We start from the raw sequence: 14376 nt of genomic DNA, 5'->3' as shown, positions 1-14376 counted from the left end.
GTGGTATGTTTATAAATCAGAGAGTCAAGCAGTGTGTGTCTTGCAGGGCCGGTGTTTCCTGCAGTGTAATCTGAGTCTCTGGTGGAATGTGTGAACCACATCCGACTCCACTCCACTCGAGCCCCCAACTCACTCAATATTCCACTGTAAAACCCAGCTCTGCCAGGGTTTCTGGGACAGGACAGGTAGACCCCACCCCCCAACTCAAAAAATAACAGGACGCTGGAAATACTTCAAAATAAAAGCGCATCGGGATGTGGAGTCAGCAAAAAATTGGTCCTGGAAGCTGTTATCCAACTTTCATTCAGTGTTTCTGCATTGAATGTACGTGTGTATGTGTGTGGTGTGTGTGTGTGTGGGGGGGGGGTTTAAACTAAAAGGTTAATTGTAGTGTGACCTCTCTAATGTCTTTCCCTGGCTTGTTATCTTGATAGGGTAATTAATTCTGGTGCTGCTCTCTTCAGTCACCCCAGTCTTCACACACACACACACACACACACACACACACACACACACACACACACACACACACACACACACACACACACACACACACACACACACACAACCATACACAGACTGTCGAACCCTGCTGAACTCAAGAGCCCCCACATTCCTGTAGCACTAAGGCTGCTCCGTCACATTACTTCTCCTCTCTCTCTCTCGCTCCTGCTCAATTTATTTCTCTTCTCCTCATCATTGTCTGAGCTTGCTCATCTGTCATTCAGTACTCCCCACCTCCCACCTCCCACCTCAGTGCTTTGCTAGACCCATGTGATGAATGAGGTACTCAGAACCCTTACTTAAGTAAAAGTAGCAGCACCATTCCAAGAAAACATCCTGCAAACTAAAGTTTATTGCAACTTTAGTTTTATTTTAGTTCTGACAATTGAATCCATCAGTTACATTAATATTGTTCTCATCAAAGTGCATCATCACTGAAAGCTCCCAAAATACAGCAGCTTTGTAAAAGGTTCAATCAAAGGGGCAGTAAACACAAATGAACAAGCAGTCGGATTGTGAACAGATAAACAAGTTGGTCAGATTATCTAAACCACTGTATTCAAAGGTGACACATGTTGCTAATAATCCCCTATAAAAATGTGCACAGTGGGAGTTACTAATGGATGTTTACACATAATTTAGGTCATAAGTTTGATGTTCATCTCAGTGTCTGTGGCTAATGGCTAATTACTTATCTGATTCAACTTGGATCCACAGTATTTGCATTGGAAATTGCATGGTAACCATCAAAACAGCAACAGTCCATTAAAATCTGCATTAATGTTTGGGATAATTATGTTAGTGTGCTGTTATTACTGACGCATTCACATATAAGCATGATTTTAATGTAGCTGGTAGAGCTGGAACTAATTCCTGTATGTGTCTGGCCTGCGTGTACGTTTGCAGTGAGAGCTGATCCACTTGTGGGATTTTAGTTTATTTTTTTCTGACAAGAATTTCAAACCTTTCATGTAAAGTTGAAGCTCAGAGGCTCATTCTGTCTGCATCATTGTTTGTTAGAACATAGAACGTAGAACATACACTGTTCTTTTGCTGCTTCGTAGATTGTGTGTAGGTTTATGTGTAACAATGCGATGACAATGTGTATGTATGTATGTTTTCAATGAGAATCCTTAATGTGGAAAGTTACAGCTGCCAAATAAATTTAGTGCAGTAAAAAAAAAAAAAATCATGTTTCCCTCTGAAATGAAATGAAGTATCAGGTAACATCAAATGGAAATACCAAAGTGACATGCGAGTAAATCAAAGTTTTATTTCAGCAGAGAGCTTGTTTAAATGTGTTACTTTGCACTAGTGCTCAACTCTCCCCTGCCTCCAACATCCAGTCTGCAGAGCGACCACTTCCTCTGAGTGGCAGACAGCTCGCTGTTTTTCTCCAGGCCTTATCACTCCATCACCAGCCAATGGACGTAGAAAGAGAGAGTTAGTGTGAGAGCGAAAAGTCACTCGCTCTCTCTCTCTCTCTCTCTCTCTCTCTCTCTCCCTCTCCTGCACTCTCAGGCTCTGACTCTCCCTGTTTGGGCACGATGAGAACGGCAGATTATTGGGGCTGATAAGATGAGGAATGCTGCTCAGGGAGGAAGCTCCGTTCAGGAGGAGATGTTGCCTGTAGAAGACCGTTCCCTCGTCCTCTCCATATATCACCCCACATCCCCCAATACCAACACAGGCCTTTTCCTCCCCCCCCCCACGCCGTGTTGGCAGGATAGAGACGAGAGGGGAAGGGAGCGGGGATTGAATCCGTTGACCCAGGACCAGTGGGCATGCCCATTCAAGCCTCCCTCTTTATCCTGCTTGCCCTCCTTTTATCACTGTCTGCTGCTGTTGTTTTACTTTACATGAACGTTTCTGTTAATGAGGTTCTAGATTTATGACTGGAAAATGCAACTGAGCACTTTTTGCTGGAACAGTTTCTACCAGAGAAAAAGCTTCTAGAAAAACGAACTGCAGACAGCGATGAGGATTTTCCAGAAGAACCAGAAAAAGATGGTTGCTGTTGAATTTTATTGATTCTCACCAAATTGTATTGGGATGGAAAATATTTTGCAGACCGACAACTCAGAACCTGAGAAGAGAAATCCAGAATTTTCCCATTGAGGAAAAGTGAGAAAATATGTTTTCACTTAATTTGGTTGAACTGGCATTTGAAAACATATATTCAGTCTTTAAATCCATTCCAGTCTTTAAATGTGATATTTAAGCAAAATCTATGTCTGTGTGGAGAAAATTTCTGTTGACAATTAAATCATTTTCTAGGATTCTTAAACAGCTGAATTTGGGGTGCAGTGGTGCGTTTAAGAGCATTTGATCTACTCGAAAATAATAATTATTAAATAAGCTCTTTGTGTCATTTTCTTCTAAAATTTCTTATTTACTTTTTTTGGAAAAATCCGGTGATATTGATCCATGATGTGTGAAAAACTACAATATTTAGCTTTTATAGATTATTGATCTAATGTTAATCTAAGTCAGCAACACCCAAACTTTCAGATGATTTCTCTCATTTCTCCAAATGTTTAAATAAAGTTTGTCGCTAAAATGACAAATTTTCTGAGGCAGAAATATGCAGCCCCTCAGGTTTGTCTTGGGCAGTCCAGACCCTGACAGGTTTGGGGTCAGAGATGCAGCAGTTACCTGGAACTTTTCATGTTGAATGCAGGAGAACTGGGCACCTGAGTGACTTTAACAGGGGCCAGTTTCTTATCCTCAGATGACTCGGTCGGAGCATCTCTGACCTCTGAGAGCTGACCCTGAACCAGTGATCCGTACTGGTTATAAGCCAGTGTCTTGGCACCAGATACTTCTTGTAGAGTCTGTGCCTCGGTGGGTCCGAGCTGTTTTGGCTGCACACGAAGGACCAACAGCATATTAAGCAGAAGTGGTGAAACGGTGTTGGCCCGTCAGCTCACTTTCCTGTAATTCTGAGATTCAGAGCTTAACAATTCCAGATATTCTGCAAACTTGGAATTGAATACTCCGAAATGACGAAATATTAACAATTTTAATAGCTTCAGTCACATCGTTCACCAAACCACATGCGCTCGTCTTAGCTGGTCCAGCGTGTGTAGATGTACAGTGTCTGTGTGGGACAAAGAAAGTCCCAGCATTCCTCTCTTCCCTCAGTGAATCCAGCTCGATGCAGAGTGATGGATGGCTGGTGAGTCAGAGAGGAGGGAGGAGGTTGTAGGTTAGCGTGTTCAGAGAGCAGCTGAGGTGAAAACACAGAGCGAGGGAGAAACAAAGAGTGAGGGATTAATAACTAGTGTGTTGGGAGCTGAGAGTCTCACGCAGTGGATTTTGTGTGGAACCACATCACCTAACCCTGACACTGCTGAGAGCCCAGCCAGGGTCTGAATAAGATCGCATGCTCTACTTCACATCCACTGTGTGTGTGTGTGTGTGTGTGTGTGTGTGTGTGTGTGTGTGTGTGTGTGTGTGTGTGTGTGTGTGTGTGTGTGTGTGTGTGTGTGTGTGTGTGCTCTGAAAATGGGGTCTGCTCCGTAACGTACTGTATGTACTATGCATGTATTGGTACTGGTGTTTTTGTGATACTGGGGCTGAATGTTGACTGTGATGGGGACCAGACTTTAGGGGGTCAGGGTTTCTTAAGACCTTTTAGCTGTGGACCTTTAAAGGACAGTTTGGTTTTTGTTCCCATCTTTGGTGGGTCGTACACAGAGTTGCAGTTTTGATAATAACATGATCTGCTAACATCTAGAAAAGACGTCCGACATGTTAGGAAACACGGGGTTTAAACCCTCAGCTTAACAGATGCTGTAACGGTGATGAATAGCAACATTATTGTGACCTGCTGTATTTGGGTGAATGCAGTTTTCCAGAACTCCAGGTTTTACCATCAGATTAAGTGGTTTATATGATCTGCCAGAACTATTGGTTTGTTTAAAACCAAGCACAGCATGGACGTGTATTTACAGTAGATCATTTTTCTATGATATATTTATTTTACATATTATCTGATGCACAATTTCACCTTTCATGATCATAAAACAGCAGCATGATCTTTATCTCTTCATGAGCTCAGCGTCGTTGGTTCGGCTTCTGTCTGGTTACGTTTCACTCATCATGCAGTTGTTTGTGGCTAATTTTCACACCTTGAATTATTACAGCATGATGACAAACCACAGGCAGATGATGGTTTTTTTTAGTGACAAACAACGTTTTTTTTGTTGTTTACATTTCCAAACTACCAGTTTCCTTGCTCTGCCATATGTGCATCTGCAGTTTTATCCATGTGTTCGCTTCAGGACACAGCAGTGACCAACGAAACAACAGCAGACCCAGATTTTGTTTTCTCCAAGACATGAAGCAAATCGACAGTCATCTGTACGTAAACGCTGTGGCTGGGTGTCAGAGCTCAGGACAGGTCTCTTTCTTTGTCTAGTTCAGTAAAGACTGTTCTTTAGAGAAGAGGAATGATGTTCGCCTCTGGTGTGTCCTGAAAAATGAAACACCCAGAGGCTCATAGAAATGCTAACCGCTTACCACACACACACACACACACACACACACAGGCTGCACTGCACAAAGCTCTACTTCACCCAAACTTTATTATACAAACACGCAAACAGACTAAACACATGTTCTCTTTTCACTGGAAATGACTTAACTGCTCAGTTTCAGTTTGACTTCAGTGAAAGTGAACAGTTACCTGAGCCCCCCCCCCCCCCACCACCACCACCACCACCACCACTCTCTTTTTCCCCTCCCTCCTCTCTCGCTCTCGATCTCCTTCCATCTCTCACTCTCAGTCTGCAACTTTCTGCTGACTCCGGGAATTATGATCTGTTTCCCGTCCGCAGGAATAATAGAATACAGGAGGAGGGAGGCAATAGCTGTGGAACAGTAGTGAGGAGTCCAGCTTCATTGTGGTTACACTGTGTGTGTGTGTGTGTGTGTGTGTGTGTCTGCAGATGTGTTTATATCCAGATGTGCGAATGTGCGATATTTTCCTCTTCATTTCCATAAACTTCACACATTAAAAGATTATCCTTGGACATGGACACACACACACACTCACAGAGAAGAAACACAGCTTTAACCTCGATTACCGGCCATAAATCCATGCCCTCCTCCTGTTATCTTGACAGTAAACGCCTCACGTATACAACCACACAGCGGGCTGTGGATCTCTCTACAAAGCACTGCCAAAGCCTCCGGGCACTTAACGCTATCGGCCGTCAGATCCAGCCGCTCGAGTGTGTTTGGAGTGTGTGTGGAGTGTGTCCTTAGCCGCGTAAATATTTATCACACGACTCCCCCAGGAATTTTAATGAGCACTGATGGAGAGCTATCAGCACAGCAGAGCCCAGAGGAGGGAGAGACGGAAAGAGAGGAGATGAAGTGAAGCGACAGTTTTCAAACATCACAAGTAACTTTTATTGTTTTCCCGTGGAGTTTGACACTTTCCTGCTTTTCCTTAAATTGTTTCCTGTTGTTTTTCTTTTGCTGTGCGTGGCGTCCCTCATTGGACCGATTTGCACACTGAGATGTTTACTCCTCTTTGCCTTACATATCTGTGTACCTCCGCACGTGTGTGTGTTCATGTAATGTACATACTGGCCACGGTGACAGGGCCACCCCTTAGAGGTCAGTCAGCACATTGTGTGCAGGCCAAGCTGCATGAGGAGTCAGGGAAGGAAACCTGAGCTATAACTCACACAGCTCTGTGTCGCGCTTTCTCTCTCTCTCTCTCTCACACACGCACACACACACATTAGACCCGACCTTTGACATCTGGCTGGGAGTGGCCAATAACTTAGATTCCAGACGGACACAGCAGCTCACAGTTTATTGATATTTGCCTTAGCGATGCTTTATTGGCTTGGTGAAAAACTAAACATGAAATCTCGATCAGCTGTGTTGCCTGAGAATCTCACGTGGGGGCACAAACAGTTAACCTTTAACCCCACCCAACACACACTGAAATCAAACCCACAGAGCTTCATTTAATATGACAGTTTCATTTGATCATAGAGTATTTCCATTTGTGTTTCTATATATGATAAGATGAGCTTTATTAATTCCCATTAATTATATATAAATTCTATATATCACTGGGTGTAAATAGCTTATTGCATCGATAAAGATTTGGAACAAACTCATGCAAACTGTTGTAATATGTTGAATTTTAAAAGCTGAAACACATGAACACATTCCACGATAATTGAATTAGAAAAGTTGAATTGAAAATCTCCTTCAGGTCAGTTCAATGAGCTTTATTAGAAAAATACACATACTATACTTCTCCCTGGGCACACTGTCCAAGCATCTATTTGAACATAAATACAAATGAAATATGGTCAGTAATAAAATGCTCGTTCTGCACATAAAACTGTTCTGGGTAACCTTGCTGTCTGTTTCAATTTCGAGTCCACGTTTCCGACGTATGTCTGTTTTATTCATAAGAAAAATTAAATAGATTTGTGTTGCGAAACCGTAGAGACAGAAAACACTGACTCAGAGCAAAAAGAACAACAAAGACTGATGATGCAGTGTGTTGAGAAATTAGAGTGTACATTATGTACATTAAATAAAAGTATATAACCTGTTTGACTTCTAACCTTTATGTGACTGCTGTCTGCTGACAATGTTCAAACACTTTTAAAAGTAAAGTTTGAGGAAGAGGAGTGTGAAAAAACAAAACAAAAAAAAACACTATCATCATCCTCTGTGTTGTTTTTCTTCTGTCAGCCCATGAGATTTTTCTGATTTTTCCTTGGGGGGTCCTGTCCTCCACTTTTAGAAACTCTGTTGTTTCATGTACATCCAGCCTGATCGTACAAATACATTCAGTCAATTGTATTTTATTGGTCTAAGTGTGATATTTCCAGAGCAGGTTATTCAGGATCTGTAGCAAAGCAAAAGTATAATAATTCATCTTGAAGAAAACAAATGGCCTGAGTCTCTTATTTCACACCTCCCTCCTCACTTCCGTCCAGCCTTTTGTACTTTTAAGAAAGAGATAAGTTGAAAGTTGAGGCGATGCTGGCGGAGGTGTGTTAAAAATTGACCTGTGACAGATTTGTGACTCACCTGTGTGCCCACCTGCAGTCACACACACACACACACCTGGACACCTGGTCGCACAGTGAAGGCAGTGCCCTCTATGTTCCTGCAGACAAACAGCAGCATAGTCTCTGCAGAGAGAACTGATTTTTCTTTTTTTTTTCCTTGTCCCATCTCTGTTCTTACAGCCATTTATCCTGAGTATTAAAAGCACAGGATCAGGGTTGAGACCCCAGTGAGGTCAAAGGTCAGAACATCTCAGTCTGGTTGGAACATGTGGGTCTGCAGGGGACAGGGAGACCGTGGGCTCCGGGCTCTCACAGCGTTCTCGGTCGCTTTATCTGGTCCTCTTTGAAGTCTCTGTATTCGCAGCCTCGTGTCCACTACTGTACAAATCCCAGAGATGCTACTGGACTTCCAAAACCACATCATAGTCTCCCAGCATGCAACAGGGAGAGAGAGAAGAGAGTTGTTTTCTTGAGAATGTTTGATCTGCCTCCTGTAAGTTGGGAATTTTCCAGTAGGAAGAAAAAAAACAATACAATTCAGAGACATTTGGCGTTTTTTTTCTTACATACATCTGTATGTAGGCGCTTGTGTTTGTGTGTTCACATGCTGATACATGCTTGTGTGTGTGTGTGTGTGTGTGTGTGTGTGTGTGTGTGTGTGTGTGTGTGTGTGTGTGTGTGTGTGTGTGTGTGTGTGTGTGTGTGTGTGTGTGTGTGCCCTTATGTGTTTGAGCCTTAGCCTCGGTGTGCCGTGTGATTTATTGACAGGCCTTGCAGCGATACCAGAATTCCTTTGCGTTAAATGCCTGCTCAGAGAGCCTTTTACTGCCCCTGTGCTTTATGGACCATGATCACACTCGATTTGTCTCTCACTTTTACATTTTGAGGATTATTTTTACGGCTCCTCATCTTTATTAGAGTGGACAGTGTTGGGAAAACGGAGAGGGAGCACATCGAAGTCAAGATGTTGTGTGTATTGACACACTTCTCTAAGTACGACATCGTATTGTCAAGGAAAAGGCGATTACAGTCTGATACAGAGCCGAGTTAGCCGCTAGCTTCTCAACCAACAAAGTAATAATAATAATAATAACAATAATAGTTTGGTGTTGTTTAAAATTTTTCTGTGCAGTACAAGAACACTTTGCAAACTGGGAACTGTAGGATCATGTTCAACTATCCACACTTTTTCTTGAGGGTCACAGGGGCTGACAGGCTGGTGTCCGCTGTCACCAGTGGACGGGCCAGTTCCTTGTCAAAATGAAGATATTTATATATCCCATGTTACTTATTGTAGAGATAATGGCTGAGTATCACTTTTGACTGTTTGTTAAAAGTTATAACTTATGTTACGATACTCTTTCTTTCTTTTTAAGGAACTTTTTGATGTCTGTGTCAGAAATCACCTGCACATTTTAATGCTTTGCATGACTGATCATGAACACGGTCCACCTCAGTGCTGTCACACAGACTGCCCTTCTCAGGATTCACAGCTGTTGTCAGACCCTGATGTCTCGGACGTTCATGTTAAATGTGACCTGTGTTCACCAGATGAATGACATGTTTTCTCACGGCTGATTTTCAGATTTCTTTCCCAGTTGTTGTTATCATCACTGCTTTATATTTCCAGACATGGATGGAGTGCTGCTTTAAACAGGATGTACCAAAACGTTGGGTCTGGTCCCAAATCAAACCCATATGAAGATTATATTGTGCCTCCATCTGCTAGTAGTTCGTGTTGAATTATTCGCTGCATGCTCTGTTTGGGCTGAGTTGTTCACAGTCTGGAGCAGCTTCGATTCCACTGAGCTGCAGGGTGAGATTGTGTGTCACCTGCAGAAATCCTGGGTGAGAAACACCAGGCGCTGGATTAAACTTCCTGGATGCCGAACCGTGCGGTTGTGTGCTAAGACGGCGAACTTAGCAGTGAAGAGTCTGATTTCAACAGCTGCTCTCCTGCCAAGCTCAGATGGAGATTTCAGAGACCAGGCACCACAACGATGATGATGATGATGATGATGATGATGATTATAATACAAGGCACAGCTCCTCTTGCTTTCTGTTAGCACTAGGCGTCGTTGACATTATTGACACACATCTGACAAACCTTAGTGGCTTTTTGAATAATGTTCAGGATGTGCTAAGGTTCAGTAGCCAGAGTCCACGGTGTTAACAGCAGTGATCTTCAGTCCTTTGGTGAAGATTTGTCCCGTCAGAGTTTAAGAACATGATGATTTCATGTGTTGATTATTAAACCCTCAGTTAATATTTTTCTCCAACCCCGTGGCCACGACGGCTGTTCATGGATTATCAAAATGAATGAGCCCGTGGACTGTACGGTAGGTCAGAACAACACAGAGAGGACTTCACTGGACCACTTGGTTCTGAGGACCAGAGACCTGATCCAAATTCTCATCAATCCAACTGTCACGTCAATTCTTGGGTCATCATCACTCTCAGGTCTGTGAGTCCTTATGTTCAGTACCTGGGTTGATCCTAATGAACCTGAGCCCGCACAGTGTTTCTATGACCTAGATCAGTTTTTAGGAGACAATTATTAGAACCTGTTTCTGCTCTTTACCGCGATGGGTGTCTAATCAAACGTTCTGCCGCCTGTTTGTGATCTGTCTATTCAGGTCGACTGTTTTTTGGACTTATCCTCTGGTCTCTTCAGGCCCAGTCTGGCTGTGTTCGGTTTCCCTTCAGTTCAAGCCTTTCCTCTTTTACATGCCGTGGGATTGGGTAGTCTTTTCATGGTTGCTACGTCACAGCTCAGTTTATTACAGTTCATTAATTTCCTTCTCCATGCATGAAGAAAGAAATTAAACAGGCCACTTAAGGGAAGAAAACTTCCTTATTTTTTTTTCTTCCCGCTCTTTGGCCTCTGACAGGCTCATTTCAGATTAGACCCGCCCTCTTGGCATTTAGCAACCAATCAAAAAGGGGCATAGAATTTTAAACCTGGTTTCTGATTGGTTGCCAATGCCAACTACGAAATGTTCCCCATTCCAAACCTTAATCAATATAATTATGAAGCAAGTGGATTATTTAATGTAATTGTGGAGTAAGTTGCCGTAGAATAATTACATTCAGCCCCATGATAAATTATGTCTCGGTGCTGTAGGTAATTAGTCTGAAAATGTTTCCAGTTATGGCTTCAGAGCCAAAACATGGATGTGAGTAATGTAGAGGGCTGCTCACATGAGAAAGGGCTGTTTGTGCTGCTGTTTCGGGCTCTAGCTTTTATCTGTAAACCGTGTGAAGTTAAAAATAAAAGGCCGCTCACCTGGACTTGAACCAGGGTTTTAGCTTTGACCCAATAATATCAAACTGAACAGTGTGAGAGGCTGAATCGGCCTGTACTTGTTGATTGTGTGTGTGTGTGTGTGTGTGTGTGTGTGTGTGTGTGTGTGTGTGTGTGTTTAGTGTTCCTGCCTTTGTGTGTAATCAGGAGTGTGTGATTAAACACCGTGGAGCCTCTGTGAGATGTGGGTCCCTGCTCTCTAACAGGCTGAGCTATGCCACTGCTGCTGTGAGCGTTCCTCTGTAATAAGATCACCCAGAAAAGACATTTTCAAGACGTCCAGCTTCAGATAACAGCACCACTCTCTTTTTGCACTTCATGGCCCCTGTGTACTGTGGTCTGGGCTGTTTTCCATACTTGGGGTCAAGCACCCTAGTTCCTGTTAATGGAAATCTTAATACTATGGCACACAGTGATCTTTTATACAACAATGTCCTTTCAAATTAGTTGCGCTACTTTGGGGAAACTGGTTTCCTGTTTCAACATGACAATGTCCTTGCACAAGGCCGGATAACTCAGTGGTTTTCCCAGTTTGACTTCCACTCCAGGCTTGTCTGGCCTGCTCCGACACCTGACCTCTGACCCTGGCACCTTTGGGATGAATTGGAACGCCGACTTTGAGCCAGGCCTCATCGCCCAACACCAGTAATGTCCTTATGGCGAAATGGGAGCAAGTCCCTGCAGCCAAGTCCCAGGTTCCAGGAGCAGATTAACGTTCTGGTTGATGTGGTCACACCAGTGGTTCCTGGTAGTAACTGGGTGAATGTTTTGATAGAGTTCATAGTTCCTTTTCAAATGACATGTTTTTCAGTCACATTAACTTCTTCTACCAACTGTTTTATTTGATCTCTTGAGACCAACATTTTTCTGACAGAACTTATACAAGTGATGCCTGAGAAATGGAAAAATGCCTCCAAATCAGAGATGGAAATAGAAGCCGGAGAAAGAGAGCCAAAGCAAGAAAGACAGGAAGTTTTAAAAACATAGAGCGTGTACAAGGAAAGAGATTTTTTTCTTCTCCGTCTCTTTGGTGGTCTGAGGCAGGGTTTCACTGGGTCCTGAACCCAGTGCAAAACACAACTGGGGGAAAAATGAGTAAGAGGGTTGTAGGGGTGGCGGTGGGGGTCCTGGACTGGAGGCTACACCACCAGAGTCCCACAATTCATCATGCTCTGGCACCCACGGGGGATGTCTGGACTGATTGGTGGTGGGGAGCTGAGAGGGTGGATTGATGGCCAGCAAGACTCTGTGACCCCCCTTTATCCCCAGGAGAAGGGATACTTTGTGTGTGTGTGAGAGAGAGAGAGAGAGAGAGAGAGCTTAATCGTCACCCTCCGTCCCTTGGATCCTGTTGAAGACGTCAAGTTCGGACATTGAGTTGAATCCATTACGTCTTAATGTGAGGACGATTCGCCTCCTCCGGACCAGCAGCTCAGACATGTCAGACAGTTTGTTTTTCTTCCTCCTCTCTCTCTCCTTTCACTGCCTCTCTCTCTTCATGTGTTCTAACAGGACTACCTGCAGGGGGACAGCACCAAGGCCTACCAGAAGCTGAGCTGGAAACCAAAGGTGACGTTTGAGGTGCGTGTCACGTCGGTTTAAAACACAATGGGCTCGGATGATTCGATGACATAAAGTTGACCTGAAGAAATAATAACGTCCCAGAGTAAAATACCAAAAAGCAAAACAATGCAGCGACAAATGTAAGTCTGGAAATGAGGGAGTGGGTGAATAATAAAATAATTTGCAGAATGACCACATTTAATTTAGTGATACACAGAGACGCACTGACATGAAGGAGCAGCGACAGGCCGACGTTTACAGCTTCCATCAGCTTTTATGAGTAGACCGACCGTGGGTTACACGGGGAGGACTATGAGTCTGCTTCCTTTACTGAGAACTTAATAAAAGTCTAATGAAAAAATAAAAGAATATTTTCCCAATAAGATAAGGAAAAGCTGTGCACAGCCTCAGATAGAACATGTTTAATTCATTATGTCAGCTCACAATAATAAGTGCTTTTCTTATTTACTGTTTGCTTGGAATAATTAACATCAGAATTTACAGCTTTTTTTCATTTCTTGTTAAATTGTTTGTTTGCTGTTTAAACGCGTGACGGGATCTTTGTCTGCAGACAGTTAGTGCCATCCTGCACATCTCTGTGTTATTCCTGTGTAACAATGAGTGACACAGCCACAATACCTGCAGCTGAGCCTCAGCCACACACGTACTTATAGAAATATATCTGCCATGGAGTTAATGGGAGCTGGTGTCTGCGTTCGTGGCGCACAGACTACAAACCACAGTGTAAACACAGAAAACCCAAACATTTCATTACATTTAGAGGCTCGGGATGTGGGGGACTCTGAAGTCACTGCCGTCATTAAGTTTAGCGTTAGATGCAGTAATAATAAGCCTTTCCAGTCTCCTTTGTTGTGTACCTGAAGTCTGTGTTGCCACGTGGTGTCCCTCTGCAGGAGCTGGTGAAGGAGATGGTGGACGCAGACGTTGAACTAATGAAGAAAAACCCCAACGCCTGAGTCCAAAAGCAGCCAGGACGCAGACATTTCAGCACTACAGTGTTCTGAGACCAACGATGGAGGGAACATGTCGTGTTTTTACCTTTAGGACTTTTCCAAATGAAGTAATTGTCCTTTTTTTCTTTGTTCAGATGCGAGGAAACCATTCATTGCCTTTGTGTCTTTTTTTTAGTATCATGTTATTCATTTTGTTTCATCTGACATAGAAAATACCTTTTATATTTCCACAGTGATCATGTCCTAATTTATATAGATGGCAAATTTTAATGGTTTACTTATATCATTGATTCTTGTGATTGTGGACTGAACTGATTGACTTTTATTCTTTTAGAGGATGAAACTGGAACATATGTAAGTAAAGAGGAGAATGAGGCTTTTATCTTTCATTGGAAAATAGGAAGAGTCGTTTGTTAATGATCTGAATGAACCATTTGGTACAATAAAGACTGATCTTTTTACATGTGCTCACGTTCTGCATTTGTTTGCTGCTGCTGGAAAAACGGGTGAAGGTCTATAAGGAAGCCGTTTCTTTCACACACCACGGAAAGGTGGTGTGTGTGTGGTGGTGGTGGTGTGGGTGTGTGTGTGTGTGTGTGTGTGTGTGTGTGTAGCAGATAAATGTGTTTTTTTATTTGTATGTTTTTGTTTGATCCTTTCAGGCCAACGAATAAATAAGAGATGAGAGCCGCAAGCAAACCTTCCAGGTGTTAAATGCAGGTATGTAAGTGTGTGCGCGTGCGCGTGCGTGCGTCGCCTGCCTCAGCTCGCTCCAGCGTTGCGGAGTTTTTTATTTCCGAGCACACTGCGCCCTTTAATTCGGCAGGAAGTGCGTTTTCCCCGGGCACGGAGTCCCGCAGACGCGCTCTCAGACCCCTCTTGTTTGACCTGACTCCAGATTTCTAGGGCGCCATGAGGGTGTAGACCTGGATCCGGACTGGGTCTAAGCCCTTATTATGGTTGCTGGGTTAATTAC

At 43.3% G+C, this 14376-nt stretch overlaps 1 protein-coding gene across 2 annotated transcripts in view; it reads left to right on the top strand.

Annotated features, from left to right (window-relative positions):
* The window catches only part of gmds (GDP-mannose 4,6-dehydratase), a 132940-nt gene extending 119079 nt beyond the window's left edge, over positions 1–13861 (top strand). The window contains exons 10-11 of one of the 2 annotated variants that reach the window (XM_026322875.1): positions 12376–12432; positions 13341–13861. In XM_026322875.1, the coding sequence (XP_026178660.1) occupies positions 12376–12432; positions 13341–13403 (120 nt within the window). In that variant the 3' untranslated portion in view covers positions 13404–13861. Of the gene's footprint in view, positions 1–12375; positions 12445–13340 lie in introns of both variants that reach the window. The other variant, XM_026322874.1, reaches the window with a different exon arrangement.
* Positions 13862–14376: the final 515 nt, after the last annotated feature.

The sequence above is a fragment of the Mastacembelus armatus genome, chromosome 4 (genome assembly GCF_900324485.2).
Source record: "Mastacembelus armatus chromosome 4, fMasArm1.2, whole genome shotgun sequence".
NCBI classification, from domain to species: Eukaryota; Metazoa; Chordata; class Actinopteri; order Synbranchiformes; family Mastacembelidae; genus Mastacembelus; species Mastacembelus armatus.
Note: the sequence above shows the minus strand (reverse complement) of the source record. Positions and strands in the feature narration are given on the sequence as shown.